This window comes from Onychomys torridus, chromosome 3 (assembly GCF_903995425.1).
Source record: "Onychomys torridus chromosome 3, mOncTor1.1, whole genome shotgun sequence".
NCBI lineage: Eukaryota > Metazoa > Chordata > Mammalia > Rodentia > Cricetidae > Onychomys > Onychomys torridus.
Window position 1 is genome coordinate 67,232,560 of NC_050445.1, and position 19,061 is coordinate 67,251,620.

Here is a 19,061-nt window from a genome sequence, read left to right on the forward strand (position 1 = left end):
TTGAATCTGTAGATTGCTTTTGGTAAGTTGCCATTTTTACTATGTTAATCCTACCTATCCATGAGCATGGGATATCCTTCCATTTTCTGATATCTTCTTCAATTTCTTTTCTAGAGATTTAAAGTTCCTATCAAAAAGGTCCTTCACTTGTTTAGTTATTGTTATCCCAAGGTATTTTATATTATTTGTGGCTATTGTAAAGGGTGATGTTTCTCTGACTTCTTTCTCAACCCTTTTATTATTTGTGTATAGGAGGGTTACTGATTTTTTTTTTTAGTTGATCTTGTATCCTGCCACTTTAATGAAGTTTATCAGCTGTAAGAGTTCCCTGGTAGAATTTTTGGGGTCACTTATGTATACTATCATAAGTTTGACTTCCTCCTTTCCAATTTGTATCCCTTTGATCTCTTTTTGTTGTCTTATTGCTCTAGCTAGCACTTCTAGTACTATATTGAATAAATATGGGGAGAGTGGACAGCCTTGTCTTATTCCTGATTTTAGTGGTATCGGTTTGAGTTTCTCTCCGTTTAATTTGATAGTGGCTGTTGGCTTGTTGTACAGGAAGCTGATTCTTAAAGGAGCCATGTTTCTGCTCGCTGCTAGCAAACAGAGCCTATCCGAGAAAAGGTAGTTACTGAGAAGCTGTGTTTAATTTCGTTTTTGTGTGTTTGGAACATTTTTTTTTAAGCTTTCTCAAATCTTATGTGGATGTGGGTGCCAGATATTTGGGCACCAGAGGCATAGCCAAATAAACCACTTCCTCCCCAACTTACTTTTTGGTCATGGTGTTCCATCACAGCAGTAGAAACCAAAAGACGCTTTCTATTTGGTAAGTTGGTGCTTCAATATCATTCTTTGAAAATGATGAGCAATGAGGTATATTTCTTTGGTTGCAATTATCTGAGGACATGTTTGAAATGAGAAGGAACATGAAGCTTTGATAATGCAAACAGTGGGAAAATCCTCCATCATAGGATACCAGAAAGGGGACACACATACACATTTGAATCTCATGGTCTTTCTATTCACTTTATTTCACTGACTTGTTTGTCTAAGAGTACCATTAAAATATGACTGCATTACGAGAAATCACTAACATTAAGAAAACTGCTAACTTTCTTCATCTCCACTACAGCTATGTTACAGTCATTAGAAGCTATGAATACCCTAGTGACAGCACAATGTAACTCCACAGCTCCCTGTTAAGATCTGTTTTCCTAAAGATGTGTTTTTTGTGACCAGCACTAACCTCAATGGGGGCTCCCTACCCAGACTTGCTTTTCTGAGTAATAATCATAATTAAGACCACTCTTCTGCATATCTTTCCTGCATCCCCATGATGTCTAACCTTCATAATTAATTTGGATTGTACTGGCTAAAGAGCAGGGCTTCTGTGGGATAAGTACCCTCTGCATTGCACAGTATGTATGGAAGCAGTTTGGACAGAACCCCAAATGTGCCTGGCTCCAAAGCTCCTATGTTGCTTTTCCCAGAATGCCTTCACATAAACAGTCCACACAACTTGTACATCCCTGGTCAAAATGAAAGTTCATGGGCTCTTCAAAATAAATATTTTAGGGCAGTAATCATAGAATATTGCAACAAGGTCACTTCTAAGTGCTGAGTTCTATGACTATACAGGTTTTTATTAACTTTTTAAAGTTTTTTAATAATCTCATACATGAGTACTATATACACCATTTCCACCCCCTCCCTCCTCCTCTGTCCTTCCTCACCACTCTGTCTCAAATTCCCCCTCACTCATTTTTCTTTTCTTAATGTGATACTAATAAAGTAAAATGTAATAAGATGAAACAAAAACTAACACATCAGAACTGGACAAAACAAGCAAACATAAGGAAAACGCGCCTAAGAAAAGTCACAAGAAAAAGAATCTCTCAGTCTCACATTCAGGAATCTCATAAAAACACTAAACTGGAAGCCATAAATATACACAAAGGACCCGAAGGGTAAAAAGAGAGTATACATATAAATATATATTATAAATTATATATGTATATATACATATATATAATAGGATAGAATAAAATAAGAATCATGACATTATGAGACAGAGAACCTCTAAAGATGCTGTTTAGTTTATTTTCTATTGCCCAATTATGGCTGAGCATACAGCCTACCCTTAGAGTAGTTTGTTTCCCCAGTGAGATTCCCTTGAAGAAAATTAAATTTTCATCTGCAACTGGTTATCAATTGGAGATAGCTCCTGGGTTAGGGGTAGGGCATGTGTCCACTTCTCCTTTCGGCTCTAGGACCCCATCTGGTGCAGAACCCTTCAGGCCACATGCTTGCTGTCTCAGTCTCTGTGAGTTCAAATGTGCATGGATCATGTTGATTTAGAGGGCCTTGTTTCCTTGATGTCCTCCATGCCCTCTGGCTCTTACACACTTTCTGCCTCTTCTTCTGCAGGGTTCACTGAGATCTGAGAGGAGGATTTGAAAGAATATCTCTGATGATGGCTGAGCAAGGAACTGATTTATTAGGAGTCATTTAATTGCTACTTTAAAAAAAAAAAAGTAGTATTTGGTTTTACCCTGGGCTATCTAGTCTCAAGTCCTTGGTCACCCAAGCAATGTCAGGTATAGGTTCTATCTCATGGAGCAGGCTGTAAGTCTAATCAGATGTTAGTTGGTGACTCCCACAAACTTTGGGCCACCATTGCACCCATATATCTTGCAGGCAGGACAGATTGTAGATAGAAGGGTTTGGGGCTGGGTTGTCTGTTTCTCCTTTGGTAGCCTGCAGAGTACATGTTCCAAAGATGTTAGAACATAGGGGTGAAGGTCCCATGTAGGCAGCAGCTCAACTTTTCTGTGTTCAGTGAGTTGTGTGCATGTTGTCTTCAGTAATGGGGCCTTGCAGTCAGTTTGTGGAGAGCAACTGTTAGTCTTGGCAACAGCCTGGGTTGTTTGGGGGTTCCCATGGGACCCCTTTGACCAACAACTTAATTAGATGTAACCCAATCCTGGTATTGGAAGCTTCATTTGGTGACAAGAGATGGCCAGTTGGGGCTCTCATCATTATTTGATAGTTTCACTTAGAACATCTTCATATATGTATATATTTTAGGAAGCTTCTACAGTATTAGGTTTCGATATTACCCTTAAATACTACAAATGGCTCTTAAATTTTAGCTGTCTCTCCCTGTCTTCCCTCCCTCATCCTCCTCTTCCATCCCCCTCTCCATTTGATTCTCCTGTTCCAGTCTGCCCCTCCCTCCACCCATACTAATTATTCTTTTTCCCTTTCCTGGGGAGATCTATCTGCTCCACGCCACCTCATCCAGTCCCTTACTCTATACCTAACCTCTGTAGTTCTGTAGCTTGGTTCTCACTGACACAACAACTAATATCCACATAGAAGCAAATGCCACATTTGTCTTTCTGGATCTGGGTTACCTCATTCAAGATTTTTTTTTCCCTAATTCCATCCATTTACCTTCGACTTTCATTATTTCATTTGTTGTTGCTGTTGTTTTTCAAGACATGGTTTCACAATGCATCTCTGGTTGTCCCAGTACTCACTCTATAGACTAGTCGGGCCTCGAATTCAGAGATCCACCTGCCTCTTCCTCCTGAATGCTGAGATTAAAGATACTCACCACTGGCTGAATAAAACTCCACTTTGTAAAATTATATTTTCTTTATTCTTTTGAGGGACATCTAGGTTGTTTCCAATTTCTGGCTATTTTGAATAGAGCAGCAATAAACGTGGTTAAGCAGGTGTCTCTGTGGTAGGTTAAAGCATCTTTTGTGGATCTTAAGGTCAATTGATTCCCATCTTCCAGAGGAACTGCCATAGTGATTTCTATAGTGGTTGTAGAAGTTGGCAGTCTTATCAGCAATGAATGAATGTTCCCGCTACTCCACATCCTTGCCAGTATGAGCTGTCACATTTTTTAAAATTGATCCTAGGCATTCTGGTGGGTGTAAGATGAAATCTCAAAGTAGTCTTGCATTTCCCTGATGACTAAGGTGTTGAACACTCAAGTGATTTTCACAGGTACTTGCTTGGCGATAATCATTGCTGCTATATTCACAATAGCCAGGACATAGAAGCAACTTAAAGTCCTTAAACTGTGATTGCACAGTGCTCAGGAAGCTGGTCCTGTCCTCCTGGCACCGAGCCCCCAGCGACAGTTCCAGTGGAGTTAGGGAAGTGTGTGGTAGTACTTCTAGCTGGCATCGGCATTATTCATGCCTGTGTCATTCATTGTTCATTTCTTTGGCTGTCTGAGCGCCTCTGCTTCTAAAATAGATTTCAGAGGCATCTGTCAAAACCAAAACAAACACTTCAACATAGACACACAGGCTGCCAGACTCTTGCCATGTGATGACGATGGTGGGGCTGCTTTTACAAAAAACAAAAACAGCCGAAAACAAAACAAGAGCGGGACACCTTTGTTCTTTGCCATCTCAATTTGAAATAACTTGAAATTTCCATTTCTTTATTTCCTCGATACTTACACACTGTTTGTCCTTTGAAAAAGTGGAATTACATCCATCATTTGTTTTGGGGTAGATTTCCTTTGAGCTGAGCTATAGATAAGTCTCCCTTAGCACAAGATGTTAGGAATGATCCCATTCTGTTCTTTGTCCAAGCTTGTTTTACCTAGCTTAACACCATCAGCCCTGTGGTTCTTTCACTAATCTCTTCTTCCTCTCCTACTAAGTGGACTCTGTGTCCTCTCTGGGAGTGTGAAACCATCTGATTTAGTGTTAGGAAAGCAATCAGATTAAATGTCATGGAAGTCTCTGCTTCCTCCTCACCGCCTTAGCTCACAACTAGCGCCCCAAGCTTTTATCATAGGAAAGCTAGTCAACTCAACTGCTAATGAGTTTTAGAATAAACTTTTTCCCTCTTCCAGCTGAGAAAATAGGTATGGTACTTTCTTAAATGAGTGACCCCTGATACAGGTGGTTAGATTAAAAATGTGTTTTAAAGAAGGAATTGCTTGCCGCTCCTGCAACTGCACAGCATAGTTGACCGCAAACACAGTGTGAGGAGATGGCTGCTATAATGCTGAGTAGCAGAGACCAGCTAAACTTTATCACATCATTCTGTTGCTTGTGTACAGGATGAGTCCATGGCGGGAGTGGGAGAGTAGTAGTGGAGATAGGAACATCTGTTAAGAGGCTTTTCAGGTGGTTCCTTCATCAGTCAACAAAGCTTTACAACTCCCAGCATTGGCTAGGATTCCTAATTTTCTTACTAACTAATCTGAAACTCAGCAATTTAATCTCTTCTGGGCAGGAGTATGCTGGTAAATGTGCAATAACCAGTGTCAAAGCAAAGCATGGACTTGCAGCATTTGGTAATTTCAGAGGCACAAATGCTTCTACCATGACCAGTTTCAACCTGTCCTCAGTGTATTGAGAAGCAATGCATAGTCTGTTCTCAGGGACCACAACCCGGCACTAGCACTCCACTACCTTTGAGCTCTTAAAGCAGCAGCCAGAAGCCTGGTGAGGTGGTACCCCTTAATCCTAACACCTGGGAGGCAGAGGTAGGTGTCTCTGTGAGTTCAAGATCAGCCTGGTTTGCATAGTCAGAGCTGACAAAGGACAGGGTGGGCCTGTCAGGTTACCCCAGAGGAGGGCTGCCAGGTCTTGTGGCAGCTTTTTGGCCTTTCCACTTCACAAGTTTATTTTCTATAAATGCAGGCAAGAAAAAGTGTATGGCGGGGTTGGGAATTTAGCTCAGTGGTAGAGCGCTTGCTAGCAAGCGCAAGGCCCTGGGTTCGGTCCTCAGCTCCAGCAAAAAAAAAAAAAAAAAAAAAAAAAAGTGTATGGCAGGGGCTGGGCTGGTGGTTCAGCAGTTAAGAACACTGATTGTTTTTCCAGAGGACCCTAGTTGGATTTCTAACATCCATGTAGTAGCTCACAACTGTTGGTAACTCCAGTTCCAGGGGATCTGATACCTTCTTTTGGCCTCTGAAGGTTCCAGATATTCAAGTGGTAACAGGCAAGACACTCACATACATAAAAATAAAAAATAAGCCAGGAGGTGGTGGCACACACCTTTGGGAGGCAAAGGCTGGAGGATCTTTGTGAGTTCAAGGCTAGCCTGGTCTACAGGGAGAGTTCCAGGACAGGCTCCAAAGCTACAGAGAAACCCTGCCTCGAAACAAACTAACAAACAAATAAGCAAGCAAGCACTGGGGGAAGAGAAGAACCCTATTTAAAGATGTTGGTGGCCTATCTTGATTTATTTATCAATGATTTTTTTTTCTATACTTTTTTTAACTCTAAGAATTGACTTCTGTTGTCATTTCTATCAGTATCATTACATAGCTTACTATACTCAGTGGGCTACAAGCCCCTTACTATTACTCATTGCAATGCTCAGTGTTTCAGATTGGGCTGGTAGGAGCTCCTTGAGTTAGCTATGTAACTGAATGCCATCTTCAGGGCTCTCAAGAGCATTTTTCTTTTTTTTTTCTTTATTAAGAAATCTTTTATTCATTTTACATATCCAACCACAGATCCTCCTGTTCCCTCCTCCCAACCCTCCAGCCTTCCCCCCTCCAACCCTGCTTTCCCTCCTGTAAGAAGGTAAAGCCTCCCATGGGGAATCAGCAGAGCCTGGTACTCTCAGTAGAGGCAAGTCTAAGCCCCTCCCCCTGCCTCAAGGCTCTACAAGGACATTTTCTTTCTTATGTCAGGTGTGCTGGGTCCATTTTGCATTTTTCTTGCCTGAACACTGAAATTAGCCTGTTTTTCAAGAGGCCCTAGGCATATCTTGATAATGGATGCAAAAGATGTGTATTCTCATTTCTGGCTAAAACCCAGACTCTTGTGATTTGGTTAGCATAAAATGATTCTCTAGTATTTGATCACCTTTACAATCCTGCAGGATTGAGTGAAGACTCTGGATTAATATGCTTTAGTGTCATTTGCTGGGATGCTCAATTTGAAGCTGCTGATTTCTGGTGTAACATATGGTCTGCCACCTAAGAGTCCATAATAAATCCATGGGTTTCAGTGGAGAGGTCATGTCTGGAATGGTTCCAGATGGCTGCAATTCCAAAATAAAAGCTCATCACAGGTTATAAAAAGACTTCAGGACACTTTCCTGTAACCCTTTCCCTTTGAATGGGAAAGATGCCCCCACCTAAATACTTCGGATTCCCAATCACCAGCCTAACCACAGAAGTTCACCGATGAAGAAAATTCGGCCATCAACTTTATTCAGTGCATTTCTGTGGACTGGTAAAAAGCTGAGTGAATAGAACACGAGATCCATCCATGACTCCTTGTATCTCAGCAACTCCCTATTTCTCCTAGCTCCCAGTCCAGTCTTTAGGATGGCCTTTTTTCACTGACATACACTTGAAGAACACTTCTCAAACTATTTTACCTTAAAGCTGAGAAAAGAACAGAGACCAACTTGTAAAAATACATCTTTTAATAAACACAAGGCAGTACACCACACTCACTGAGGATTTTACCTTGTGGTTTACAGCACATACTATCCATCATAGGGCATATATACAAGCAGAGTGAATTATTCTTTTTTGAAGCTGGATGACACAAACCCAGTGTACCACCTCACATTTGAGGTTGTCTGCCAAGCTGGCTCCTTAGGCCTTTAAAATTAACAGTTTTTAAACAACAAAAGAAGTTATCCACCCCATCTCAATAATAGCCCCAGGAGTGTTCAAGTGACTCAGAAGGATTGTAAATGCATGCTTTCCTCTGTTGGCTTTAAAAAATAGCTATTTATGCCAAATCTGGAACACTAAAAAGATAATACAGAAACAGCTGTTTCTCTTCCTGAGTGGATTCATAATAAATAATAATTGGAGGCTAGATGAAGATGCCAAAAGACTCTCATAAGAAAGCTTAATGTTTGTGGTTACAACCCAGTGAGCCACCAACTGGTTAGTATTTTCATTGCTGGGTCCGCTTGCCTGCTTTTTCTCTTCTTAATTTTTTTGAGACAAGGTCTCACCGTGTAGCTCAGACTGGCTTTGGACTTGCTATGGAGCCTAGGATGTCCAGAGAGATGCACCTGTCCCTGCCTCCTGACTACTGGGATTAACATCAAAAGCCACCATGCCTGGCCCTACTTTTAACTCTAGTTATACTAAGACCAAGGGATGGTGGAATTCTTGATCCTTTTGAACAAAAGTTTAGTGAGTGAAAAACTAAGATTAACTAACAAAGGAGAAAAACTACTATCAATCTCAAAATTCCAGCTGCCACTGTCCTGGAATGATCAACTCAGCTCTATCTATGAATGAGAGGAACCAGAGATGAAAACGATTAGAGGCTATAATTTAAAAACCATAGATGTGCATGCTTTGTACTGACAGCATTTAAAAACTATACAATCGGATTTACTTGCCGACGTAGTGTTGGACTTATCTCTACAGAAATACTGGGATTTGCAAAAGAGGCATCATGAACTGTTTTCCATAAAATCAGCCGCTTGTAAAAATCTATAACTATAATATACCATAATCCTTACAAACATAATGCTAGTGAATAGAAATTATACCAATTAATGAGCAGCTCAAACCCCTAGAAGTTAAGACCCAACAATTCTCAATGTCCAAGTGTTACTTTAGTATTAACATGGTTTCGTCCATTTGATATCACATCAGGAGACATTTTTACAACTTGTCTCTCTTTAATGTATCATCTTAATTTCAGAGGTAGGAAGGGTACAATTTAATCTACTATTTTGCCCATTCTCGTTATCTGAAACTGTTATTACAGCTTGGAAGCTATGAGAGGAGACCTAACTTAAGTAGATTTCTAGTGTCCAGGATGGTGCTGCTGGTGTGCCATAGGCTGCCTGTGCCAGGGAGACATGGCTCAGCTGAAATATTTTCCTGGATCAATGCTTGAGAACTTCACCAGCTGCCAGTAAAGGCAAGCCTTTTGCTGGTTGTCAGTTATATGTTTGATCTGTATAAGATCAAAATTTCTACACAGTTGTAGCTACATCTTCCTTTTTGTGTATCCTCTAAAGTACTTACTCAAGTGTTAGGCAGAGCTAAACGCTAATGGACAAGTAGCCAGTGATGAAACTGAAACTGAACACAGTCAAGCTACTACCAATTACATCATGCATTACTAAAATAGTAGCCGCCAAATGGATCTTTTGTGCTGTCACTGAGAACAGGCTCCTGTACCCTACCACTTAGGTCTAAAAGGCAAACATTTGGCTTTAACAACCTTTTACTCATTTGTCTTAGCCACTTGCTTGTACTACTTGATTGACGGGTATTTGGAAAGGGTTTCTTGCTTCAGATGAAGCCACAACCTGTCACTTGGCACATTTTTAACTCCAACAATATAATCAGTAACTGACAATTATGGTGTGCTAGATGTAGTTGGGCATGCCTGTAATCAGGGCTCAGGATGCAGACAGGAGAATGGTGGAAAGTTTGAGGTCAGCCTGGTCTACAGAGTGAATTCTAGGCCAGCTAGGGATACATAGCAAGAACCCATCTGAAAACCAAAAAAGCAGCTAAATATTCACCATATTTAAATGTTGGCCTTACCCTGACATTTAAAATACATTTTACTTGTCACTGAAATGAGGTAGAAGATAGTAGTAATCTTCAGTGTACTAACGCCTACTCAATTAGTCCCAAGAGAGCAAAATTATACCCGCAAGCGGGCAGAGTTCTGGAAACAAACTGCATCCTTATCTGACTGAAATTCCTTGTACTGAAAACTGCTCTTTTCGGTCTAAGTCATCAGACAATAACGGATCTGCAAACTCGGTAAGGGTTAAGCACAAAGCACTGTTCCTTCCATGCTGCTTTCATGGCCTCACCTGTTATCACAGGTCCTTTCATGAATTTGACCAGACTTCAACAAGGAGGCTAAAGACCCTTCTAGTACCAGAAGATAAAAGGAATGCTTCACATTAGAAAAATGTAATATATACCTCATGAAATCTAGCAGCATTTCATTCTACCAAGATAGACAAATTTGGCTCCACTGACTAGGACAATGGAAAAATGTATACAGGTCCAAAAATGCTCTTCACGCAGGGGACTGTGAGGCTACAACACGTACTTTTAACAATTAATTATATGTCTGTTAAGTGCTATGTGAAACTACTGGAATGTCGATTTCAATGGCGGAGAGGCGGGAACGTGATGAATAGGGCTGTGAGTAAGTGTGCATACTGGGAGGATGAGAGTACAGTGGCTGCCAGAAGGGAGAGGACAACGATTTGCATGCACAATACCAAACGAACAGAAGAAGAGCAGTCATGAACAGGCCCCCTGAGCTAGCAATAGTGACAAACACTGCATAGTCAAAGGTAAAGACCGGCTCAAACTTCCTGTTGAGATGAGTGTTATAAAAGATGGCCCAGATGGAGGGAGAGAGGCTCACAGTGCCTGCCAGGAAAAACAGGAGTCCAGCCACCAGATGGCAGCCTGCACTATTGACCAGACACTTGGCCAGTTTGATGTTAGGCACCGACGACTTGAAAGCTGTGTTACACATTCCAATCAGGCAGAGTAGCAAGGCACCCATTGCGATCAGGATGCTGAGCGGCAGGGCAAACTGGAGGACACGCAAGTCCAGCTGGTCAACTGATAAGTACCACGTACGGTCATACATCAGGCAGTCACTGCTCCCATCGTACCGGGCACACTTCACCCACAGGCCTGTGTAAATAGTCAGGTTCTTCTCGTTCCTGTTGAACGTGATCAGTCGCAGCTTCCTCCAGTTGGGAAGCAGAGTCCCCGCGAAGAGGCCAGCCACAGAGGCAATGCCACACAGGAAAGAGAGGACGGTGGCTGCGTGGACATCCCGGCAGCCCATGGCAGGTAGGCTGGAGCAGGACAGTCAGACTAGGGGTGACACACAGAGGGCAGATCAGGCACAGCAGGAAAGCACAGCTGGAGCAGCCACCAACTGGCAGCACATTTCCTGATGAAATGACAGTGCAGAGGGCACTTCTGACCCAAGAGGACTGCAGGAAGTCTGAGGCCAGCCTGGTCTCTACAGTGAGTCCTAAACTAGACCCCACCCCACCCTATCCCTCCCAAAAGGAAGAAAAGAGAAAGATGGAAACTTCTGTTTCCTCCCTGCACAATATGAATGCACATCAACATGTATACAGATCAGGTGCACACATGCTCCGCCATCATTGTGTCACATATGAGAATTTTTGGCCATCACTGTTCTTCATAATTAACTAGAGTAACATCACACCTAAATTTTCTTGGTTGTTAATATTCATTCAACATACATATATGGACCAATATGCATATCAGGTGTACAACGAAAAAGCAGACCTTAAGCACAAATAATTCAAATTATAGCAAGGGCTAGAGCACTCAATAACTAATAGCTGGCTACTAACGTGACAAATGGAGCATAAGTGCTCAAGCAAATGTAAAGTGACTCAAGCAGCAGGTGAGGAAGTGGAGAAAACATGGCAGGACAGCAGCATGCTAAGAGCTGACTCTGGGCCAGCTCACAGACCGACTTTCCACATCTGCAAAATGGGTGAGAAAGTAGTGTCTACCTAATGGGTTCCTCCCCAGGGATCCAATGTGTTCATGTAATGTCAAGTGCTTAGGAAACTATGACACTGTGCAGCGTCACTGTCAGGGATGAGCACTCAGTGACTGCCTTTGTGACTGACCAGTGAGTGCTCAGTAATGGGCACACTAGAATGGTTTAAGCAACATGTACTGAATGATGGATGAGGAAAGATGAGGAAAGAGTCAACTCACTTCACTGCTATAATTTTGACACACCAGGAAATCCTTAGAAGTGAAATGGACTCATGTCCGGTGAAAGCAGACAAAAGCAAGAAGAACAAAAGCCCTAGGGTTCTGCTAACCTACCTTCTGGATGATTCAATTTGATCCAAGTGCTTTTCAGGGAAATCTCAAGCACTTGGTAGTTATAAAGCTATTCATGTTTGCGGAAAATAAATGTGGACTCTGAAGCAGAACACCTATCTCTGCTAATGCTATTGTAATCAAAACAACAGTGCGGCCTTTCTCTCTTCTCAAGTCAGGAGACTGTATTCTTTTCTCATGTATGGTTAACTATATAAACCAGTACCTGATTCAGATTTAATTTTTTTTAAGAGTTTGCAATGCACCTCAAAGCATTACTCAACCATATTTCCCACCACGTGCAACAGAGCAGACAGCTTTCAGGGCTACATTCACTTTTGCTGTTCAAAGCAGGGTGAAGGGGCGAAGTTGAGAATAACTTTGATTTCTGCTACAGTATCATGATGTCCACAGAATCCATCATCTTTTTCAGAAACAAATATTCTCTACCAAGATGACACAGAAACATTTCCAGGAAGTCAGGATCAGAAAGATAACCATGACAAAATGCTAAGAAACTAGGTTAGGACACATTTCAGTAAGCAAGTACAATGTTCTTCAGAAAAGAATGCTATGTGCATATGTTATACAATCATATAAATTAAGAACAGTTTTACTAACAAAAAAATCTATTTGTATTCAAATAATAATACACCATTAAGTGTATAATATGAAAGTAGAGCTTGGCCATAAATGACCTTGAAATAGATTTTCAAGGTAAGTAAGGGTAGTTCTAAATTTTCCCACAATTATTAGCTACTACTTGTTATGCTGCCTTTTACCAATATAAGAAGTTGTTGTAACTGTTCCAGAAAATTTTCAAAACAAAATGACAGATTATAGTTTATTTTTCATGCAAATAAAAAGAAATCCAGCTCTCTTGCTTAATTTTAGCAACAAAGAGCAAACACTTTGGTCCTTTGGTGCAGGTTTGAGAATGCTTGCATTAGGAATGCTTAACGAAGCCAAGCTCCAGAATTCAGTTCCAGTTGTCTGCTGACCTGTTTCCCCTATGATGAGTTTACGCATAGTGCCTTGGCATACAAATCATTCTAGTGTTATATGAATGAGTAGTGGGCCCTGTACCAGTCCATACAAAGTACAAAGTACAAATGTGGGCTAGATGAAGAAATGGCCATGACTAAGAAGTCACTCATTCCACAAGTATTTATAGTGTGTGACACACATGGAAAATACCCCGAAAGGACACCAAGATCACTGGTGTGCTAAGAAAAATATGCGGTTCCATGCAAACTCAAAATACTGATGGTCAATCAATTGTATAATTACTATGTACTAAGTGATCATTGTTATATATTTAGCAACACAAGCCAGTAAACCAGTTATTAAAAACTTACTGCTCTGGGTTAGATGAAGACTGAGCAATTAGAAGGTTATTCCTGTTTCTTTTAAAGCTTCAAGACTCCTTCAGCTAATCCTCTCAAACTCTTAACTCAATCACAATTTCATTCTTGCTTTTAGAGATCGGAACAAATACTTACAATTTTAAAGTAATTAGTCTCTCTCCAAACAGCGTCCTGTACCACTGATTCCTGCAACCCAAAGGCAATAAGGAACAGTATCAGTATATACAGCTTTATTACTAATACTTTCCTGTAATTCTCAGCCTACAGACAAACAATATTAATGAACATGGGCAGACTAACATTTACTTCAGTACTAAGTATATTTAACTACACTCTGCTTCAAGTTAATGTAAGTTCTGCATCAGTTCTCTGAATTTGCTATGATGATACACCAAGGACTAGCAGTTTCGTACAGTCAACAAAGATACTATGACATGTGCTTCAGAAGGAGAACATTAGTAATCTCAAATCTTCAGGTTCAACCCCAGTGCTGAAATTAATGTTCAGCACCTTACAACTTCCTTTAGTCATTTCACTTTTCATCCCATTATTAACTCTACATTATCTATAATTTGATGTCTCATTCCACTCCGAGATAACATTTGATAGGGTGATGGGGAAAGGATATATTTAGTTTTCAAACTGCTGACTTCCAGACTAGGACTCTCAGACTTGAGAGGGTAAAAAGACTTCTACTCTTGTGCTTTGTCAATCAGCTCTATATTCAGATTATTTTCTGAGATCCCATTTCCTGAACAACAGACTCTCGGAGCCTCAAACCTCCCCACAGCATATGCTGTCAGGCTTGTACCCAATCACAGCCTCTTTATGTTCCCCTCTAACCTTGCACACCTCACTGTCTGTGTAATCACTCTGTTCCCGCTTAACTTTCCAAATTCCCCACTTCTTAATCTAATTAAGAGCTTGGCCACACAGTAATCTTCCAAACAACTTCTTCAACTTCTCCTTCTCCTCCTCCTCCTCCTCCTCCTCCTCCTCCTTTTTTGTGTTTTTTTGTTTTTTGAGACAGGGTTTCTCTGTGTAGCTTTGTGCCTTTCCTGGAACTCACTTTGTAGACCAGGCTGGCCTCAAACTCACAGAGATCCGCCTGGCTCTGCCTCCCAAGTGCTGGAATTAAAGGCGTGCACCACCACCATCCGGCTCAAACTTCTTTTTAAGATTTATTTTTAGTTTATGTGTATGAATGCTCTGCCTGCACGTATGTCTATGCACCACATGCACACAGTGTCTGAGGCCAGAAGAGAGTGTCGGATCCTCTGATACTGGAGTTATAGATGGTTATAAACTAGCACATGGGTGCTGGGAACCAAACCAGGCCCTCTGCACGTTCTCTAAACTGCTAAGCCAGCTCTCCAATCCTCTAACAACTTTCCGAGTCCCACCTGGTTCTTCGTTTAACTGGTATCTAGTCATCTTGCTGGGGAGACCTACCTAACCCTCTTTCTTTCTGTTCAACAGCTTTGCCCCATCCTTGGCTGCATGATGTGAACAGCACCGTTTTACTTTTTCTTCAGTAGCAGTGTGAATGCGTACACTTCCTTGTTTACATACTGCTCTTTCCCAACAGACTGATCTCGGGCTAGAGATCCTTACTTTGTGCATTGTGTTTACTACTGGCACACAGCTGTCCATACGTATCAAGCTGGGATACAGAAAAATGATAAATCTGCTTCAGTGTAAGTTCTGCTCCTTCCATTTGGGGTACATCACCACATCCTGTTCTCAGAAGCACTCAGGCTGTCTCTAGATTGAGTGCTTGTTTCTGCTCCTTAGTGGCCAAAGGTCTCTCTACTTTTGAAAGACGAAAAGCAAAACCAGAAACACTCATCTAGCAATGATGACGGAATTTTAGTTCTGGAGTGGTTACTGACCAAATCAAATGCTCTGTTCCAGAACAGCCACCTCACATCTGTCACCTGTGCCAGAATGACTTTCAGGGAAGAACATTTGGTACACAAACGCTAACAATGATATCATTTTGAACAAAAGATATTTTAAAGGATATTTCCTCTCTCTTTGAAGAGAGTTCAAAGAAGGCTGATGCAGAAACAGTGGCTAAGAGCTTTAGGAACTCAGAAACCCATTATAATCTTTTCAGGGACAATTCCAAGGAATCACCTCAAAAGAATGTATGTCTCATAGCCACTAAACTAATTCTTGCTATTAATACTGGCCATCCCTTCTATCTATAAGTTGGGCTTTCTTGGAAACCGTGATCATCAGTCACTGTCCCACAAGGGTTCTACGCTGCTATTTTGTTGAAGAAGAAAAGCACAGCTCCTGACCGAGACAGTAGAAGAAAGGGAGACATTCTACAAGCCAAGGACACACTTACCCTTGAGTGTACCCGATCCTCCAAAATCAGCGTATCAAACCTAGATGAAACAGCTGCACACACAGAAGAGAAAATCTGGGCCTACGGAAACAGGAGTGCTCCAAATCACTACAGCGCTTCTCTGAAAACTCTATTTTAATGCATACAGAAGTAGAAAAAGTCGGTAATCATCTAAACTTAATAAAATGCTACATCAAAAGAGGCAGGCAGTAAGTTCTTCAAAAAGAGAGTTAAGGCTGGAGGTGGAGCTCAGTGCTAGAGTGCTCGTCCATCATGCAGAAGAACCTGGGACCAGCATCACTGAAAAGCAAACAAAACACAAATATACTGGCCATCTATCCTTACATTCACTGTTAGATGTGAGCCTCAAAAGAAAAATAACTCTTCCTTTGTGATTTGAAAGTTCAGGATAATTAAGGCTAAAAATAAAAATCACTTTACTGGGTTAGAAATCTCTGAAAAAAATTAATGGATTTTTTTTCAAGATCCAATTCATGGCTATCATGAAATAACAAGAACGCCAACACACTATACAGTTGTCTTGAATTAAAAAAAAAAAAAAAGCGTTGTTTTCTAAAATGTTTTCAAAAATGGTACTCACAATAAAACCAGGCAACACTGATCTGCGTTGTTCATCCTAAAATTTGCAACCAGCATGTTCTTTTTAGTTTATGCGGTATGCTATCAGCCTTGGCTCAACCTGCCAATTCAGGATGTTTTCCCCTCTCTAAACAGGAGTGACTTCCTCTTTAAATACTATTTAACTCAAACAGGTAGGATGAGTGAAAACTCATAAACGCCCGCCAGCTTCCTGGACTGAGGCGTTTATCGAGGGCCCCATCACAGTAATTAGGCAGGATGTGGCCTGTGTGCTGATGTCGGTCAAGGCTCCCCACCTAGGCTTCCTGAACTGTTACCCCGCAAGACTGCTTCAAAATCAGCGGGGCTCACTTTACAGTCAGGACCCCCATCAATCAGGACCCCTGGGCCACCTTTCCCAGCGAGGTCACCTAGTGTGGCAGTGCGGTGCAGACTGGCCCTGTTCCGGGCAGAGCGCGGGGCGGGGGGGGGGGGGGGGGGGGGGGGGGGGGTCAGCTCGGCCCTCCCGCCCCGGCCCCCGCTCCCCCCCCCCCCCCCCCGCCCCCGCCGCGTCCTCAGGAGAACCCGAGCGGCAGAGCCGGGGAAGGGCGGCTGCGCACAGCCAATGGGGGGAGCCCGCCGCCCGCGCTCCGCCGGCCGCCCCCGCGGTGCCCGCCCCCGCGGTGCGTGGGGGCCGCCAGCGGGTCGTCGTTACACAACCAGCCGCGTCAGCGGGCTGCCTCGAAAATAGCAACTTGCAGCTGGCGCCTCGCACCCCCGCCCACCCGCGCCCAGCCGCAGCGTCCCCGGCAAGGCGGCCCCACACTTCCACACTCCTCCGAAGGAAGGGAAATGTCTTCACGCTTTACCAAATACCTCCTCGGCCAGTGTCCACATCCGCACGAGTGGGCAAACGCTGGAAACGCCGCCGCGCCGCCACTTCGCCGTTTCACCTAACGCCCTCAACTACTTGCAAAAGACTCGGAGACCGGAGCGCTGCCGACCACACCTGCCGATCCCTCACGGCCCGAGCATCCCGCTCGCCCACTCGGAGCAGCCTCTCGCTGCGTCTCCCTCCGCGGCCGCGGAAGTGCGTCCCGGCGAAGCCGCCCTAGTGGCTTCAGGGAGCCAGTCAGGCTCTCCCCGGGCCCTGCTCAGGAATACCTTGGCTGCGCGGAACTACAGTTCCCAGCATCCACCGGGCCACAGGCCATATCCTGCGAGCCCCTCCTCCTTCCGGGTCCCGCCTCCCTCGCTGCTTCTTGCACCGTTATGGCCAGGTTTAGGAACTGGCTTAAAATGCGGTCACGCACACGCATGGGAAACAAAATCGCACGCCTTTAATCCCAGCACTCGGGAGGCAGAGCCAGGCAGATCTCTGGGTTCGAGGCCAGCCTGGGCTACCAAGTGAGTTCCAGGAAAGGCTCAAAGCTACACAGAGAAACCCTGTCTCGAAAAACAAAACAAAACAAAAAAATCGAGAATCGTTTGAGTACTCAATCAAATGTCCATTAGATGCAAAAGACTAACCACACAGGTTTACAGGGGACCCTTTGCATGTTACCTCCGTGGTTATCTAACAATGGGCAAACGATAATCTACCTCAGCAGTTTCCTACGTAAAACTAGCTATTAATCTAACTTGACTCTTCTCCACATCAACTATCCTATCTCGTCTTCTCTTAAATGTGAGTCCTGCGCAGGTAAATATCTCAAAGGATTCCTACACAGTATTTATCCGACTGCTTAAAAAAAGTTTGAAGAGATGTGATGCCTACGACTTCCAAATGATCCCACCGCACCATATGCACAGGCACAAATGGAGAAACAAAATTGGGCAATGTTGACAACTTAAAAAATTATAATTTTTTCATACATTCTGATTATATTCCTTACCCTCCTCCAACTCTTCCCAGGTCCTCCCCACCTCCTTACCTACCCAACTTCATGTTGTATCTCAAAAGCAAAACTTATGAGAATCGAAACAAAACAAAACCCCCAATAAAACCAAACCAAATCTGACGAAAAGCACATAAAACCACGGTGTCTTGTTTTGTGTTAGCCAACTATTTTTGTGGTTGTTGTCATGTGGAGAAACTGCTCTTTCCCTGCAGATGCCAATTGCAAAGAGCCTCTAGGTTAAGGAACAAGGTTTGATTTCTTATACTAGCCATTTAAATGTTCTGTAACTTCTCAGTTGTAATTTCTCAAAAAGGTTGGAAAATTATCATAGTTGACACAACTGTAATGTCTGTTCTACTCTGCCCTGGTGTGACCTTGGACCAATAGAGCTGTGGTGCCTTAAGGTCTCCATCTGTAGAACAGTGTGTCTACACCAGGAAATCATGAGAATTAAATTAATGTAATCCTTATATGCAATACATAGAAAAGTACAACAGTATCTGACACACAAGGACTTGGCTATTAAGTTTCCATTTTGTGTTGCTATAGTAACAACTGGCCTGTTACTCAAAGAGGAGAAAATCACAAGTCTGTCCAAGGCCAGAAACTATGCAGTCTCCAAGAAGAGCTGGAGAAAATTGGTCTCCAGTGCACAGGACTTGTCACCCCACTCTTGGTTCTGGCCCCAGCTTTCTCTGCCTCCTGGGTGTGGATGAGGTGCCTCATGGCCCCTCTCCTCCCACACCTGTGCCACCACCATGGGCTGGACCTCTCAGATGGGAGCCAGATTCAATCCTTCCTCCCCATGTTCCCCACATGGGCTGGACCTCTCAGATGGGAGCCAGAGTCAACCTTCCTCCCCATGTTCCCCACCATGGGCTGGACCTCTTAGATGGGAGCCAGAGTCAACCCCCTCTCTCCATGTTCCCCACCATGGGCTGGACCTCTCAGATGGGAGCCAGAGTCAACCCTTCCTCCCCATGTTCCCCACCATGGGCTGGACCTCCCTC

At 43.0% G+C, this 19,061-nt stretch overlaps 1 protein-coding gene across 3 annotated transcripts; it reads right to left on the reverse strand.

Annotated features, from left to right (window-relative positions):
• Nucleotides 1–7,410: 7,410 nt before the first annotated feature.
• Cldn12 (claudin 12) lies at nucleotides 7,411–17,329 on the reverse strand. Of its 3 annotated transcripts, none has more exons than XM_036181487.1 (4): nucleotides 17,027–17,329; nucleotides 15,572–15,652; nucleotides 13,351–13,401; nucleotides 7,411–10,846 (listed from the first exon to the last, which is right to left on the reverse strand). In XM_036181487.1, exon 4 carries the CDS (start codon nucleotides 10,815–10,817, stop codon nucleotides 10,083–10,085), a length of 735 nt encoding a protein of 244 aa, XP_036037380.1. In that variant the 5' UTR covers nucleotides 10,818–10,846; nucleotides 13,351–13,401; nucleotides 15,572–15,652; nucleotides 17,027–17,329; the 3' UTR covers nucleotides 7,411–10,082. The 3 variants fall into 3 exon arrangements, with proteins under 3 accessions (XP_036037380.1, XP_036037381.1, XP_036037382.1); XM_036181488.1 differs by having other exon boundaries at nucleotides 17,020–17,329; XM_036181489.1 differs by lacking the exon at nucleotides 17,027–17,329 and adding an exon at nucleotides 16,173–16,656.
• Nucleotides 17,330–19,061: the final 1,732 nt, after the last annotated feature.